Source organism: Rhea pennata, chromosome 2 (genome assembly GCF_028389875.1).
Source record: "Rhea pennata isolate bPtePen1 chromosome 2, bPtePen1.pri, whole genome shotgun sequence".
NCBI lineage: Eukaryota > Metazoa > Chordata > Aves > Rheiformes > Rheidae > Rhea > Rhea pennata.
The window spans coordinates 138,663,804-138,681,894 of NC_084664.1; the positions used below are offsets into that span (position 1 = coordinate 138,663,804).

Consider the following 18,091-nt stretch of genomic DNA (forward strand, 5'->3'; position numbering starts at 1 on the left):
TATAAATGAGAGACCCAAATGGACATCGCATTCCTATCCTTCCCTGTTTACCTTTTTAAAAATAAAGTTTTGGTCTCTAAAAATAATAACTGTTTCAAAAGCATTTGTAACAAAATTGTCGTTGCAAGGAGAACGATTTAACATAGAACAGACACAAGCAATTAGTATACCTTTCTCTCAGCTGATGGGCAGGGATGCTAGGATTTTACCAAGCAAGCGAAATGGTGCACTTGGGATATCTGAAAGGACTTTGGACACTGTAAATAGTCCCTGTTCTCAACACAGGCTTAAGCATAACAACAACATTCACTGATGCAGCAACTGAACATGATGTTTGAGAGGGGTTGTAAGTTTTTATTCCCTTCGTGAACTCAGATTTCCTTTGTAAACAAAGTTATTGGCTTCACTATCTAAATTCAGTGTGGGAATGCAAATGAGAGGAGTTTGAAGACGCATAAGTAGTTTAATATGCATGTGCACACATCCACCCACCCCTTAAATTTATGATTCACCAAAAAAAGTGCCTTGTGCAACTGCCTGCTGCGTATGGGCGTGCTGTGTAGGTGCTCTTTGGAGAGACATGAACAAGATGTCTTATAAAGACACATTTTCTTCTCAGAAAAACTGTCAGAACCAAGCATCCCACCAACCCTTCCCTTCCCCCAACACATGTCCCCACTTCTTTAATTGCCACACACAAATCTCATGAACTGTATATGTGATGTGCTGTTTAAAAGCAGAATTGTATTCTATTCCTGTTAATTTAGAAATAATTTTAAAGGATCCTTAGTAGATTAAGAAAGCATTTACATCCAAGGCTATTTGCAAAAAGTTAGTGTGATGATTTCTCCTCTCCTGCTGCTGTGAATTATCAGAAATAGAAAATTGGAGTTCTTTGACATGGAAGAAAACAGCTTTACAGAAATTCCTTTTTCATTGAGTAATCTGCATATTAAACAGTAACAGATTTCAATATTAAACACTAATCATTTGCTTTTATTATATGCCATTGTAATAGTTTTTGTATTGAGTATATAAATAATACAATCTATACTGGATAAAATATGGGTAAAACTCTGAAGCAGAGATAATCACAATCTAAAGCTCCCATATCCACTCTTGTACATCTATGCTTGAATCTGCTTCAGTATTGGTCAAATTATGCCACAGATTCTGAGCAAACAAGTACATATCTGCTGTAATCTACTATTGTATTCTTTATGCTGCATTATTTTGAAAGTGGAAACTCAATGCCACTGCACAGTACTGTGGAAAAGTCAGAAACAATTCTCACTCTCACTGCTAAGAAGTGTGTAAGTGCCTCCTTTTCCACAAAAATCCGTAACTGCATAAAGCCTAAATTCTGGAAAATGCTTTTGCTTCTTGTTTAGTGTCAAGTCCTAAAGTCTACTTCCTCAAATACCCAGCACTTTTGTTACGGTGCAAGTCACAATCTAGATTAAAAGTTCATTTATAAACACTTTAAAAGGATTCACAAATGTTTAACATGTTATAAACATTTAAATTAACATAATACTAATGGTTATAAGCATGTCTATGGAACATGTTAAATATATTTATAGCTATTCATATATAGACAGTTTACATAGAAGGAATCTAATAAAAGATTAACTCTTTATATATGCTTTGCGGTAAATTTTTTAATCTGAAGTGTAGACCCTTATACAAGCGTAGGCCTCAGTGCAACAAATACTCAAAATCTCTGATCCAAAGTGTCTCTTCAGCAAGATATGGAAAATGACACATCAAATCTGAGTGAGAAGGCATGAGAAGAGAAACAGCCACTGGAGTAGGAGGAGAATACAAAATACAAGCCAACATACTGTATCTAGCACACCAGCAAAGGTATTTTGTAAGTACATAACTTTATATGTAGTCCCCAACACTGTAACCTGGAAATGTTCAAAATTAATATTTGTTAACTTCAGGTAGCAAAGGTTATTCTGCTACAACTTGAATCTTCCCTGAAGGTGGGACTCAAACCCTGATTCGTGCCCCAGTCAGTATACCCCAGCGTTTCATTTACTTTCATGAGCTCTGTCTCTTATTTTGTGGGTCAATGATCACAGGGAACAGGCTTTAACAGGAAAGCACAGAGACTCCCACCACTGCCACTGCTCCAGACCAGACTCCTGCTCAGGAGACGAGGGCAGGAACTTCCTTTGGCTACGGAGGGAACTGACCCTAGGCATTTCCAGGTCATGGGTAAAGCTTCTATAAAGAGAATCTCCTCCTTTTCTGCTCAAGTTTTGAAAAAACAAAAGAATGACTTTAGAGAGGAAGGGGGGTAGTTCACATATTTATGCAGGCTGGCAGTATTTATTAAAGCAGCCAAGCAGTGATTCCAAACAAGGGGCCACAGCTCCAGAAAGGGACCAGTAAGTCACAAGCCTAATAGAGATTTGCCTGCAGAAATGTGGCTTGTCAGGAGTGGGACCTAGAATAACAAGCAGAAGTGCAGCTACCAGTAGAAAGAGGTTGCCAGCCCAGCCCCTGGAGATGGGCAGAATGTAGTAAATATGCCCATCCTGAGCAAGCCTCTCTCACTGCCCATTTAAATGGCTCTCCAGGGAGCATCCCAGCACTTGCCAATCTCACTTACAGACATGTAACTCTCTCTGTTCACTATATAGGGTCTGGGCACTAATTCAGTATTCCTCTACAGGAGCCCTTCAAGGATCTAGGGTGGAATTTTTAACATAAAGGGAAATCTTTGGAGAATCACAGAATAATTTAGGTTGGAAGGGACCACTGGATGTCATCTGGCTCAAGCCCTACCCTAGCCCTACTCAAAGCAGGACCAACTTCTGAATTGGATGAAGCTGATCAGTTAGATGATCCTATGAGAAAAACGGAAAGCTCTTCTAAATGGAGCTCGATGCTTACAGGGGAAATCTAGCTAGGAACCATTCTGTCCTAAAGGGGACAGCAAAACCGACTGCACAGGAGCCAAATGTCCACCATTATAAGTCCCATATAAAAGGAAAAGTGCTTCAAAAATACTGTATTTGCTAAGAGCTAAGGCCATATTTCAACTACTCTCAAGAAAATACTACTTAGTAATATCTAGGTCTTCTGAAAATGTGAGGTGAACAGTTTTAACATCTGACAGGGAACGTTGTATCATTAAGTCCCATTACACCAGGCTTTGCTCGTGTTTGCAGTCTAAATAGAATACACACCAAAGTGCCACCGAAATCAGAACAGACTCATCTCATCTCAGTTTCTTCTTAAATTAGTGGAAACATAAAAGACATTCATTTTAGCACAGGTAAACATATTGCTCGTGCACAGCATTTGTTTTGCAGAGCACTGTTTTACAGAATATATAACACAGGCTGACTCACTTGGGTAAGGGGACTGAAATTTGTCAGGGACACCACGAGTGAAATCCGGCTGAGGCAGTCGAAGGGTGTTGGCACTGCAACGGAACTAGCTTGTCGGCACATACCTTCGAAGGTATTGCAAGCTTGTACAGACTAGCACAAAAACAAGCAGGCCTCAGAAATAGCTGTGACATGACATAGTTGCTCTTTTAATGTGTCATGATAGGAGTCATTTGGTCTAGGGTGGAAGTTTTACTGCCTCAAGTACTCCAAAGGAGAAAAAAAAAAAAAAAAAAAGGGAGTTGGGGAAACATTTCAGCTGAAACTATAACGATCAGACAAGAGGCAGAGAGGAGATTCAGGAACAGTTGCCCAGTAGCTTAGACCAAATACACTTGACTTTAAATAATGCCAGCCTCATTGGAGGCTGCAGCATTTGAAAGTCAAGAGGCACTATGTGAGTAAGACCACTTAGGGACTGCTTCCCAGGGTTGGAGATGTTTGATCACCCCTGAAGTCCTCTACTGCTTTCCAAGTCATTAGGCTTTTTCCTCCCTTCTGCCCCCTCTCATTTCTGCCATTCAATGGTTTGGTTCCCTCAGGCAGTCAAAACAAGATAGACTTTGCCTGCTTTGGTCTAGCCGACTCCTTTGACTGGAATTCACTGCAGATGGCTGCGCTGCATGTATAAACTGCATGTGGGAGGGGAGAAGCGCTTGAAGTCTAGACATTCCCACAGATTTTGACTTTAGGCTCCTTGGCAGTAGGTATACTTTCTTCCTCTGTTGAAAGCTTCCCAAGCATGCAGATAGGGCAGTTGTGGCTGAAATGGGCTTGTAAATACCTTATATGGGATGAATGGTAAACAGTGCTCTCACGATAGTGCATCAGAGTTCACAGTTTCCCCCTTACTTCCATGCAAGACTGACAACAGTCAGAAACAGGGGTGTGGGAGTCCTCTGTGCTCATGTGCAGTCCCCACAGGGATGGCAGCGTGCAGTGACCCAACACTAAGGCCTCTGCAGCAACGTGGGCCCAATGTATTCACTCCTTCCCCAGTCCAGAAGCTCAATCTATCAGATTAGTTTACATAACTGTTACATGGGCCGTCATCAGATCAAAAAACAGGCCAGTCTTTGAAAAAACAAAAGTAGCTGGCCACTACTGAGGAGGCACAGACATGGATCCCAGCAGCAGGGAATGGGAAGCTGAAACGCCATTAATATGGATGCAAGTGATGCCTTGCACTGTGTCTCCTGAGGATCACTCCTGCTGCAGGAGCACAGCTCTCTGCCACTTCATAGTCCCCCTTGCCCAGTCCTTGCAGGCATGAGCCATTGCTAAGAACTGTGGCCCAAACCTTGCAGCTATTGCCGGTATATCCCACCACATCTCTGGGCAAGGTACCAGAGATTTCTAAATCTGGTAATCTCCTCCGAAACCAAGATCCGCTAATACTTACCAATGTCAAGGACCCTCTGTTTAGCTGTGTGCTGCCGAGAATGCCAGTATTTCCAGTATTTCAGCTGTTCATCTCTGTTTTTATCTTCACTGAAAACAACCATGACCACACTCTAAGAAAATCAACAGAAGTGGTATTAATTAATATGTATTCAAGATCCAGAAACATAGAAATAATAATTTCCCAAATGCTCTAATGCTCTCATATCTTGCTAATGTTGATCCAGCCACCCCTCTCCCACAGTACTTAGATTGTAAAAGATCACTGAACTTTATTCCAGTCCAATACTGCAGTCCACTTAAAATTTCAGAATAGAAAAAATGTAGTTTTAATGTATGTCTTAGGATTACGTTTTTGATAATCTAAATAAAATTTGATCATATTCTTAGATTTAAGAAGTTTAGTTTACTTTAGGTAAAAAGTCAGGAGATCTCCAAATCCAATTCTGACCAACATAGGCATTCCTTGTGCTTCTGGAAGATCACATTAAGCTATAAGAGAATGTGTTATCATAGAGTTCAGGCTTGGCTGGCTAAAAGCAGGCCATTTTCAAAGATTAGCTTAGTAGTCTAAGGGTTACAATGCTGTGGAGAAATCACAACTTCAGAGTGAAGCTTCATTGGGTATTGTCATTGGGGAGTAAAAATGGAAAAGTCAGTTTATGTGGATCATATGTGCAAATGTACTCTGACAAAAATGTGGTAGTTAAGTTGCTATAACCATCAAAAACGCAAATAAATTTTATTTGATAATGTATCTGAGCACAATTAAAATATGAGTGGCAACAAACTCAAGACTTTATCTTCTTTCATGAACAGAAAACTTTGGACTCATAGTACAAACAACCTTGTTATGAGCAGGACGTCTGCATATATGTATTTAATGACAAACTCAGTGTGAATATTCACTGAGCTTTTCAGTTCAAGTTCTGGATTTCCATTGTTTAAATTGTATGATTCAAAGGAAACAGATTGAAACTTTATTGTACAACTTCACATGAGTAATAAAAGCTTTTTTTAAAATGGCTTTTAAAAAGCCATTCTGTAAGCAAGCAAAATAAAAAACACAAAACATCAAAAGAATGTTCACGCTAGGTAAATGTGAGTGAAAAGAAATCATGGAGAACAAAATGCACCTTTCATCTTCTTTTGTTGTAATTCTTCCCTTAACCCTGAGTCATCAAGCTCATAAAAAAAAAATACTAACAAGCAGTTTCATAAGCAGAGGAACTAACAATTGATTCATGACCCACCTTCACCACAGTAACCCTGCATGTGCTCTGTGACCTCCTCCTTTCTACCTCTATAAGCTTATCATCATCATCGTGTCTTTCATGTCCTCTAACTACGGTCTGGGCAAGAGGCAGTATATGCACTGGATGAGTCTTGAGTTATGCACACACACACTGGCTGGCCAGCAGGTATGCGCTAGCTGGCCAGCGTGGCAGACCAATCAGAACTGGCAGTTCAGGCTGGAGCTTTTCCCTCAAGGACAGCATTAATTTGGGTCTTTTTCCTCTATGAACCATTTAAATGGAACCTGTAGAGGTTTAGTGTCTTGAAAACTTCTTGCCATTCTGTCAAGTTTGGCTGGAATCAGCAATAAATCCAAAAGCTACTTGAGTATTTGAGCCTGGTGAACAGAACCTGATCATGAAAGCTGGCTGTGGTTTCACAATCTTCTTTAAACCATACAGCTGCTAAAAGAAACAGTCTCACGATTCCCTGCCCCTACCATTTCCACCCTTCAGCTGCCGCAGCTTCAGAACTCACATGGTTATGCAGTGAATCAGAATTATGAGAACTGGTTGTCAGCCAGATCAGAGAACCAACCTGATTCTTCTTTCTGGCACCACAAAGGGGGAAGACATGGGTGGCTGGCAGGGGGGGAGAGCCTTTTCAGCAGTAAAGAAGTATTACATCAGCTTCGTCTAAACTCTACAATCAGTCTCATGTCCTTAGGAAACGAGGCTAAAAATGAACTACTACTTAGGCTTATAAATCATAGCCTCTTCTTAGGAAGAGTCTCTCTAAATTTCAGACAATAGAGCTGTATAGGCAGTTCTCTGCTTCACAGCTCATGTTAACTTTCATCGGTTCCTGCCACCACAGTCACAACATTTTTATGGTACTTCATTTATTTGGGTGGAAACAATTTTGCAGCCTCATACATATGCAACCCTTGCAGCTTCAGGGTGAAAGTTGCAGGGCAGCAATTCTGAGGCTTGTTATTCTTTCCAAGGTTACTGGGTTAGGATTTGCTTACTCAAAAACATTACCAGGGAAAACTGAGTCTATTCGCCAGTCAGTTGTTGCTGAACACCCAGTTCCAGTTCTGCTTTCAGAATCTGAGCAGATGCCTTAAGTGAATATCAAGCAAAAGCATACATTTTTATAGTAGATGTATTTTAAATTTAATGTCATATAGACTTTCAAAGAATGGCTTCAACTCCTGAAAACTTCAGTGCCAGAAAGACTAAATTAGGTTTTCTCTGAAAGGCACTGGACAGCACCTGCTTAAGTGCATGACATTGTAACAACGGATTTAGTAGTTCTCTGATATTTTTTAACCACGGCAATGCTAAGATCACCAATGTCAAGTGCAATACATGTGCAATTAACTTTTGGCAAATCATAAACTAAGGCAAATATGTATATAACAGCTCATAAGATCGGGCCTTGAAAAAGATGGACCAGAACACATTTGAAATCACCAGAGACAACACTCTCCCACTTCATGCTGGCCATAAGAGTGAGGTTGTTCCATTCACTCCCATAACAAAAAAATAAAAATAAATAAAAAACAATCAACTCAGACTACATATATCTGAAGAGCTCCATTCCCATCTAGGAAAGAAGTTGGACTGTACCCTGACTTTGCTGATCGGATGCCGGAAACATTTGTTGTCACCCGTCTCACTCAGGGTAATGGCGTAGAACTGTCCTTTGTTTAAATAGGTCATTGGCCCTTCCCCTTGCTTTTGACGCAGAGATTTGGTAGCTTCTAGCGTATACTGAAAAGTGCTGTTGAAAAGACAGGGAGAGAAACACCAGCAAAATCTGTATCACTTTCTCCTTTTCTCTTTGTCTCTATTTATTATATATTTCATACATTATATAAGTATAGCGTAAACCAGTAAGAAGCTAATAATAAATTCCAGAAAAAGGTCACACTACAAGTATTAAAAAATACAATTTTTTTTGCAAGTTCATCAGGTCTGGCAATTGAGCATAAGCCTATTTGGACTGTAAGTCTCTTCAAAGACTACATCTTTGTCTTCTCTGACAATAACCACTATAAAGTACAAGGCTATGCAATCCACAGTGAAAGGGACAAATGCTAAGAGGGAATATAGCATAATTTGCAGTATTACAAGGAAATCAGTTACCTCCACTGATATTTAAACTTAGAAGTGTCACAGAAAGAGAATTTCAAAAAGAACAGAATAAAACTTGTTGCAGAAGATACATGTGGAGAATGGAAAGTCCAACTACTACTTTCAGCACAGGGCAGAGAAGAAAAACAGGAGAAGGGACAGTAGATTCATGTAAAGACAATATGAAATCAATTTTTGATGAGTATTCTTTTCAAAATTAATCAGACAGCACAAAATATCTACATTTAATTGGATTCTACAATTAAACAACCTTTCTTAGAAAAACAACCAAAATTTAGAGAAACAGTTTGCCTTTGTGCCAGAACAGAGATTTTAGAAAAGATCCTCCTTTATAGAAGAACCTTTCATCACCTTCAGAAGCAATTTTCAGACTATGAAAAGTTTAAAGCACCATTAGTAGTGAACCGTTTGCTGAACGCAATTCTCACAGAGCCTTTTCCAGCCATCTCTTCCAATAATGAGCTTGAACAATAATCCAATAAAAACTATGCCTGAAGCTTCTCACATTCTCTTAAATGAAAAATATTTTTTTGTCTTGCAGAATAAATATTCTCTTCAAACTGCATTTGGTCATCATAGGAAATTTAATGCAAAGAGTCACAGGTTGTCTCCACAAATTGGGGAGGGCGAAGCATTTTCACAAAGGTCCTAATTCAGCAAAATATTTAAGCAGTGCTGGAGTAGCACCAAAAGGATAGATATGCTGGTCTAAAACAACAGTGCATCTTTAATTTCTATTTCAAGCAAGTACTCCAGGATGTCATAACGCTGCCATAGTAATATGGAAATAAGGGAAAGACCAAAACATTTTTAAACTATTCAATGAAAAAAATATTGAAATGCATGAACAATAATAGCACTAAAATCCTTACTTGAAGAAAAAAGAAATATCGTGGTCTACTTTCTTTCTAATCAAAGAAAGAAAGTTTCAGATAGCTTAATATCAACCTGAAATGAAGGCAATTTCCAAATGTTTTTGATTACACTGGCTTATATATGTAAAGCCAGCCATCTTTCTAGTTGCTTTAAAGTTATTAATCAAAGCAAAGTTAAAGTGAAAAATAAATACTATCACATACATAGTACACCTACTGATCACAAGTGCTTCCAAACAACCAGTGCAACTGCTGGCACTGAATAAGCCACATCTACCCCGTATGTGCTTCAGCAAGAAGAGCGCTTTGGACCAGCTCTGGTCTTCTGCTATGGCATGCATGCCCATTAGTGGTTGGTGTATGTCCTCTGATTTAGCTCGATGTGAAGAGAATGCAGATTGTGCACTTTGAGACTGCTGCACGCTGTGAACCCAAGCCCACTAAGCACCCTGAGAGGTGCACCTCAAAACCTCTGACCAGACAGGCAAATGAGGACACCCTCTAAGAACAGCTTAGGATGAACCAAAGTCAGATGCACAGTGTCCTAACAAAGCTGCCTATGTCTGTAACTCCTTGGCCTTCTGTTTACTAATATTCTGTATGTTTCAGAAAGCTTTTAAAAATATAAATCCCAGACACACTGCACCCAGCCAATTATGCAATCTTTGTGTTGTACCACAAGGGAAATTTCTTCTTGATCCCAGCTGACAATCAGATTACCCCCTAAAGTGGGAGGACTACCATAACCCTCATAAACTTAGTGCAATCACCACTCATGATTCTAACCCTGTTCTGAATCTCACCATGGGTCTTAGCTAAAGCCTTCTGCAGTCATCACAGGAGATTATATCAGGCCTTCAATTATTTTCATATTCTACATGGGTTTTTTTAATCTGAAGATTACATTTCTCAACATCTATTTCCAGGTAACTCCCTAAAAAGATATATTTTGCTGAGTATGTATATGGAGGTTATATTCTAAAGTTGACTTGTGTAACAGCATGAAAGATTTTAACTTCTGAGAATTGTTAATGATGCCAATGCTCCAGGATTAGATTTTATAAACATCCAGCATAGCAAGTGAGAACTATTTGCTAAAGATCAGCTTCGTATGTGCTGTCTGTATAATGACTCAGTTCTGAGCCCACTGAAGTTAATAATTGTTTCAATATTCAAAAGATCATGCTATAAGAAACCTCCACTACATGAACAGTCATATGCCTACTCCAGAAAAATCATGTAGGCATTTTCCTGTTTCTAAAATGAGAGTAATCTCTCAGATATAAACAGACTTATTCACAAGCATAAAATTAAGCATCAGCTTAAACACTCCATTGACCACCATCTTTATTATATTTATATTTATAAAAAGTACCACAACAAACAGTGTAAAAATACAGAGGGTTTCCCAGAAAACCTACTAGCCTAATAACAAATAGCAGTAAGAAATAAGGAATTCCATAAAGTTGATGGAGCCAGTTGAGCCATCTTGAACATTTGAATTATGCATCCTGCCAGTCTGAAAAGTAAGGAAGATCTACCGTGACCTGGCTGTCAAAGCTGTGCCCTGTACCCAGAGGACCTCTCTTAACAGTTTTACTCTTGCATAATTCCAGGGTCTCCAGAGGAGTTACAACTTTAAATGGTGCTGGAGGAAGATAATAGATATAAAGATATAAAAGATACAATCCAGTTAGATTCAAAAGCTGACATGCACAGGAGAAGAGGGGAGGAATGATGCTGGTGAGCATCAAGGGAACACTGTAAGGGCACCAGGCAATGAAAGACAGGGTAGGAACGGACACAGGGAGCCTCCTCTTGACTCACTTTTATGTGGTATCAGTCAGCATATTTCAAAGGTTATGCCATACCTGGTTTGTTCGTAAATATATTCTTCAGCCCCCACTGACACACTGCGATACTTCTGAAATATAAAAAAACAATTGAATTTAACTTCATATAAAGCAAATGAAAATGACCAATAAAACACTAGTGAAGTGCAAAGGTATTGTGTACCGTAAGGAGTATTTGCTGAAGATCAAAAGTCAAGGATCCATATTCATTAAAACAGATAGGCTAAATACTGTAAGAAATATTACACCTGGGGAGTATTATAGTAAGATGGTTTCATGTTAACGTATAAGTCATATTTTATATAAAGTCTATAAGTAACATTTTCAAAAACATTTGAGTGATTTACCCATCCTCGAATTTTTTTGCTTACGTTTTTAAAGAACTAAGAAATTAATCACAGCTATAAACAAGAATATGAAAGATATGAGAAGTATATTTACATAGATGGCTAAAATTGCATCAGAAGAACATGGCCAAGTTGTAAACAGAGGCATTCACTGCAACAGGGAGCTATAAAAAGTCAGCACTCCTTCAATATAACATAATTAATTCATTCAATAAACATTTTGAATCAATTTATAAATATGCAGTCATAATGTATTTAAATTTGAGTATCAGAGCAAATTCTTTTTTTATAAGAGCAAATGTCACTTTTACCAAATGAACAGGAAAACTAGTAAGACCTTCTATTTTCTTACTCCAAACATTACTTTAACACAGGTTCCTCTTCTGGTATGTTTTGACGTTTTGCTTTAGGCTGCCCTGCAGCAGTCCCCAGAGCAGCTGAGGTTGGTGCAGGCTCATCCCAGAAGCGGGCACTGGGGAAAAGAGCAAGTGATGGGGGTAGTTCCCAGCACAGCTTTCAGCAGTGGGGTGCAAAGCCTTCCCTCTCCCCTGCGTTGCAGGTGTGTGAACCTTGTGGCTGGAAGGTCACTGACAGCAACACTCAGAGCAGATAAATTTTAAGCAGCTCAACGTGGGGATCTGGTTCAAGGTAGTTGTTTCATCTCCCTGTACAGTGGAGAGGAGAGCAAGGAGGAGGAAGAAAAGTGTGCTACAGCACAATTCATTCCCCCATTTTAGGCAACCAGATTTGTGCTGCTTCACGGACTCTCCATAGACTGCAGAGAAAGCCTAGATGACAAGCATCATACTTTGTTTTTAAATACAATGCAAAAATGACTAATTTTTTAAAAAATATATGTAACAATATGTCACTCATATCGTAACATGGATTTGGGGATGCAAGGCCAGCTTACAGATATAATTTCCCTTTTTACCACCAAAGTCAAACAGCTTTGCACATTTGACAGCACTTTGTACAGAACAGACTGCCTGTTTGGGTAACTTTCAGCAGTCTGTCCCATAAGAGATCAGCACGCTGGAACTGCTGATGCAGCACCCTCGGGAATGCCAGGTGTTATCATTGGACTCCCATAAAAAGTCATTTACCAGTAACAATGAAATAATGTGATTTGATAATACAGAATCATGTTTCCAGGTTTGATTTTAGTGATTTTTCAATTACAAGTTAGATTTCTTCATTAACCATTCATTCAGTTGACCTAAATGTGTGTTTCTATATCTTAGCATGGATTTCACCTCCAGATGTCCTGATCTATAATGCTTGTTTAGAGTCAATTTACATTTTTATAATACATACACACAAACAGACACTAAATTTCTCACACATTCAGTCAGAGTAACAAGGCCTTGAAGTAACTTCTGTCTTGTACTTTTGTATAATTAACAATTTCATGGAGGAGGAGAAAATCCAAAGAGCAATTTACCATGTAATATCTCTAATTATTTGCAGATGTACTATCAGTGTTAAATGATTTTTACCTTTCTACTGTTCTGGCTTGTTTGCATTATTCCGCAGCAACCAAAAGCAGCCAGAGGGTACTTGTAGTATTAAGGCCGACTTTGTAATTACTTGCCTCAGCATAACAGTGCAAAATAGCTACACAGCAGCCCTTTCTCTTTGTTCGCATCCTTATTCCCCAGCATACATGCGCATCTGAACTCTTTCCCTGCCTGATAACCTTTCAGTTCCCCTCTAGTCACCTAATTCTACTAGTTTTGCTCACTTACCCACATTGAGGAGCAGTTTAGCACGACAGACAGCTTCTGAATAAATTATTTAGGTTTGTCTAGCGGCAGATGCTGACACTGCTAATTTGCACTTTCAGGAAAATGTCAAGAATTTCCCAGTTACAAAATGGCTGTTATTTCTTACTGTTATGAATAGGTCTGAAGGCAGATCTTAATGGATAACTGATCTTCTTTCAGAATGGCAACTATCCTCTGCTTGGCACAATATCCCTGAAGATACAAGATGTTTCTTATTCAGTATCTATCACTCTCCAAGTTTACAGTAAACACAACTTAAAACCTGTCTTTTGAAACATGATGTCCCTCTATCATCAGAGCACAGAGAGAGAGGAATGTGGCAAGGAGCAGAGATGAATTTGGTGAAACTGGTATTACTATTCTTCTCATGGTTCTTGTGGACAGCTCGAATCTACTTGTCTTGTTTATAGCTTTTTATAGCATTCTTAAATGCTAATTTGAGATGCAAAACGTACCTCTGTTCCTCCATCTTTGAAGGTGTCACTGTATGTACTGTCAGGAGTACTACGCTGGTCATCTTTGAGATAATTTGTGTGAGGTGCAATGTTGGACACTTCGTATGGTTCAAAGATAACCCCTCGGTGCTCCTCATTTTCTCCCCTTGCATAGTGTGCTTGTGGGGTCATAAACACAGGGGTGAACTCTTCTGCTTTTACCACAGTCACTCCAGTCCCTGTAATTGGCGTTGAGCTCCCAGATACATTTGCGTTGTATTCCCTTTTGGATGACTCCAAAGGATCTTGGTTTAAGGAAAGGTTAACAGGCACTGTCTTCAGGACTTGCACACGGTTCTCACCTCCACTCAAATTACTCTGAGCTTCAGTTGTATTAAGACAATTTCTGTGAGACAAAAACAAAACATGGTATGAACTGCCCTGATAGAGCAAATCTCTTCTTTAAATAACTCAGTGTCTTAGATGGCAGGAAAGGAGGTCTGTGTGTTTACAATTCTGATAAGCCATTGCCATAACAAGCAGTACATTAACAAGTATTAGGCAAAAGACATTTGATTTGCCCTAAAAGATATGACATAGTATGACAAAACTCTGGATATTCAGGATAACTTTTATTATTTGGATGCAAAGTCAATTCACTAGTGCCTTCGGCACAAAATAAGCATGAAGAGTAACATGAAGTATGGATTACTGACAATAGAATAAATCTCCATGTGAATTAGATAGGAGGAACAGTAAAATTCCTATGCTGATGCAAGCTTCTTCAGGTAGTTGATGGCTCACCACTATTTGTGCACCTCTGATGCCAGAGTACTTCTGAAAGAACGTACCGTGGAATCCCACTGTATCCGAGCAGATCAGTAACTATAGCAGCTGTGAGGGAACTTCCAGCAGTGCTCCCATGTCTCTACCTCGGGCTGCTGCTGCAAAGTATCTGATTGTTATACCTACTAAAAGTTTTATAAATGGACAATTTTATATCAGCGCAGCTACTATGAACATTCTGCTTTGTTTTCAGCCCAAGAAATCTGCTCTGACATTACAGTTCCTTTGTACCAGCTTTTCACTGGAGGACAGTTTTGCCAACCACACTCAACTGCGGCAATTTCTCTGCAGTTAGATAGAAGTAAAACTGTACCTCTAGGAAAAGTTACAAATTCTCTGTCATGAAGCAGTGAATTTAAATACCAATAAAACTACTTAGTTAAACTTTCACCTCACACAGCTAGTAGAGACAGTATAGTGCTATCCTGAGCTAGCTATATTGAAATAAACCTTGTGTAGCTTGCCTGCGCTATAATTTTCCATGAACATAGCGTTCCCTTTACAAAAATGTAAAAACCTAGCTCTTCTTATAGCAAATACACACTCCTGACCACAAATCTTAATAAAGACAGTGACTGTCAGCTTCTGCTGAATCTTCAAGTAACTTTTAGCCTACTGAGGAAAGCTGAAGGTGAGAGGAGTCAAATGAGTATGTCAATGAGGAGTCATTTGAGTATGTCAAATAAAACTGTACAAAGCAGGTTATTGAAGACAAACTACTTGTTTTTTGTTCTAGAAAAAGAAAATTGAAAGAAACAGTCAATAGTCGATTGTCAATGCGATCTATTATATCTAAACTATTATCAACAGCAGCAAAGAACAAAACAAAACATGGACAAATCTTGAAACTTTCTGCTTTTTGCTTTTAAGCAAATTTCATGTTTAATAATCCTGCTCAAATTTTTAATAAATTAAAAGTAAAAAGGAATAAAGTTTGAGTTTGCCTCCCAAAATAGTCCTCATTCTTTTATCTTTAGGAAGAAAACCATAAGCCCTCAGGCTATCATAGCTCTTTCAGTTCACAACTGATCAACATTGTTAGTATTTGAGTGTATAATTTTGAATAATACTGTACCTTTTATCTTGGTCTTCTTGATTATCACTCACTTTGTTAACAGACAACAGCCTTTTATCTCTGGGAACCTAAGAACAACACCAGGCATAGTCAGGTAAATGCAACTGTCCGATATTTGCAACTTCAGATTGGTCTAGTGTAACAATCAGAATATGTAATTAAATCAGTGTTGTCTGATTCACAGATGTCAGGAGTTGCTTTTCTTTGGGAGACTGATCATGAACACAAAGATAATTTGCAAAAGGAAAAATGTAGGGATTGCTTTCTCTTTCAGTTCTCAGATACACAAAAATCTGAAGCAAAGCACTCTTCTGTATGCCTTTATCTTTAGAGTATAAGCTATGTCAAAATCCAAGCTTATATTCATAAACACACACATTTTCACCAAATAATAAAAGATGTGAATGAAAGCACATTATTGCTCGGATGAATGCTGCATGGAGACCCTTTTAGCTCAGAGGGAAAAGAGTTTTCAGTTAAACCAAGAGCTCACTGAGAAAGCCCTCCACTGATGGAGCAGTCTGGAGGATGTAGAACTAGTGACCAGGACAAATTTGTAGCTCCTTCTCTTTACTAGCACAGGGACAAGTCAGGGACATGCTGGCAGGTCACCAGTCAACACTGACTTCCGCTTTACTGAGTGCATGAACAGCTATGAGAAGTAAAGATCGAGTCAAAGCTGGACCCTCAATAGACTGAAAACTCACAATGGAAGTGACTTAGAGCTGTTTCCCTGAAACTGGCACAGATATGAAATCATCAAGGGCAAAGTTGCTGCTCTTTTTTCGTTTGTTTGTTTGTTTTTTGTTTTTTTCTTGCTGAACCATCAATTTTGGAACTAACACTCCTAATCTATTTTTCAGAAAAGAAGCTATATACATGTCATCACAGCAGTTAACTGACAGGACTGCAGAGTAAGGATAGACCTAAGAATGGGCTAAATTTGTACTTACTATTTCTATATACTTTAAAGAAGGATTAGGAAACTTCTCAACTTAGGGAAAAAACAAAACTAAAGTGCACTTTGGTAGCCAAAGTTAACACCAGCTACTTCTCCAAGACAGTAGCAGAGTTAGAGTGCTAGCCAGAGCCTTTCCTTCTCTCAGGGTCTTCCTTCCTCTCTGTTAAGTGCCCTGCTAACTAAGAAACTTCCTTCACATATTTTCAAAGTGGGATCCAAGCCACTATTCACACATGTTGATTTCCTTGTTAAGATCACATATTTACCCTTGAAGGAGGGCCAATGTTTAGGTAAATATCATTACAAGGAAAAGAGGAGAAGGGGGGGGGAAAGAGTTCAGGTCAAACAATTCCTGTTGACTGCGAAAAATGCTTTAAAAATTACCTAGCATGTCAGAACAAATAAGCCAGGCAAAGAGCAATCTGAGAGTCTTGTGCGTTGGAAGTCCTCTTCTACACTGACACAGTACAACATCAAGACTGAGGTTATGTTTAACTTCCATTTTGAGCACATCATCAAGAGCTACCCTTTTGCCTCACTTCAAGTCAGAAATAGCTATTTCTGACTGCTGGTGACAGCTTGAGACTCGCACAGCTTAGTTGCAACTGTCTGAAACAAGGAACTGGACATGTCTCATGGAACATAGTTCTGAGGAGGAAAAGGAATGTTTTTTGTTCTTATAAAAAATTCAGCAGATTAATGAACTGCTACACGTAGTGCAAAGGTATTACTAAGACAGACAGCAATGCTCTAGATTCTTGTACCCATCCTGCATGTCACATAACTTCATGGACTCCAGTGTTGTGGTAACTCTGTCAAGAATCATAGAACCAGTAAGGTTTGAAGGGACCTCTGGAGATCATCTAGTCCAACCAAGAACAGGAACTTTCTTCTCTCTCCTCAGGAAAAGCCTGCCTCTACTGATAACAATATATAACAGCATGAACTGTCTCTTGAAATATAATCAGTAAAGAAAATATTTAACTATGAGCCTCATATATGGCATTTTGCCTATAACCCCCTCTCCTGAACACTCATTTAATGATTGTAGTAGAGAAAAAAAAAAACTCTAAAAGAATTTATATCAATAAATATTAAAAGCAAAGGTTTTTAATTTTTAATTTCCATTCCTGCCATCTCCTCATGAATTATGAGGAGGTGCTGTCACTGCTCTGCTGACTTTCATAGAAGATCATCTGTCCAATTCAGGCACAGATAGCTTCAAGATTACTGAGGTACTTAAATGAAATAAACTATTTTATATTTCTCTACTTGGGAGATGACACCAGTACTTGTTTGCAGAGTATGAAAAGGTCAGCCAGCGTTTCAGAGTGGAGTGTCTGCATTACAGAGATGCACCCTACAGCATTCTCCTCTGATTTCAGCAGAAATCTCAGACATAATCCCACTTAGACACTATGAAATATATGAAAAAGCAAGCTGGTCTCAAAACTGTGGATAAAGCCCTGGGATTAAAACCTGACATAAACTCAAACTGTATGTCAGTGCTACCCCCAAAAACTATATTAGGTGTCCAGCTCTGTTTCTGTCCCTCACCTTTCAATTTAGACTGCAAACTGACCATGCAATTGCTTGATCTCACTATATGGGGTGTATACAGCCTATTGCAATCCTAATACAAATAAAAATAACATGGGAAACTGCTAGGTGAAATATTGCAAATAAAGAGCAAGCTAAAACATGTGT

At 38.9% G+C, this 18,091-nt stretch overlaps 1 protein-coding gene across 1 annotated transcript in view; it reads right to left on the bottom strand.

Annotated features, from left to right (window-relative positions):
* GRHL2 (grainyhead like transcription factor 2) overlaps positions 1-18,091 on the bottom strand; it is a 117,464-nt gene that overhangs the window by 33,197 nt on the left and 66,176 nt on the right. The window contains exons 4-8 of the mRNA XM_062568550.1: positions 15,424-15,491; positions 13,524-13,908; positions 10,953-11,005; positions 7,679-7,832; positions 4,810-4,921 (exon numbers count right to left, since the gene is read on the bottom strand). Coding sequence (XP_062424534.1) covers positions 4,810-4,921; positions 7,679-7,832; positions 10,953-11,005; positions 13,524-13,908; positions 15,424-15,491 — 772 coding nt within the window. The remainder of the gene's footprint in view (positions 1-4,809; positions 4,922-7,678; positions 7,833-10,952; positions 11,006-13,523; positions 13,909-15,423; positions 15,492-18,091) is intronic.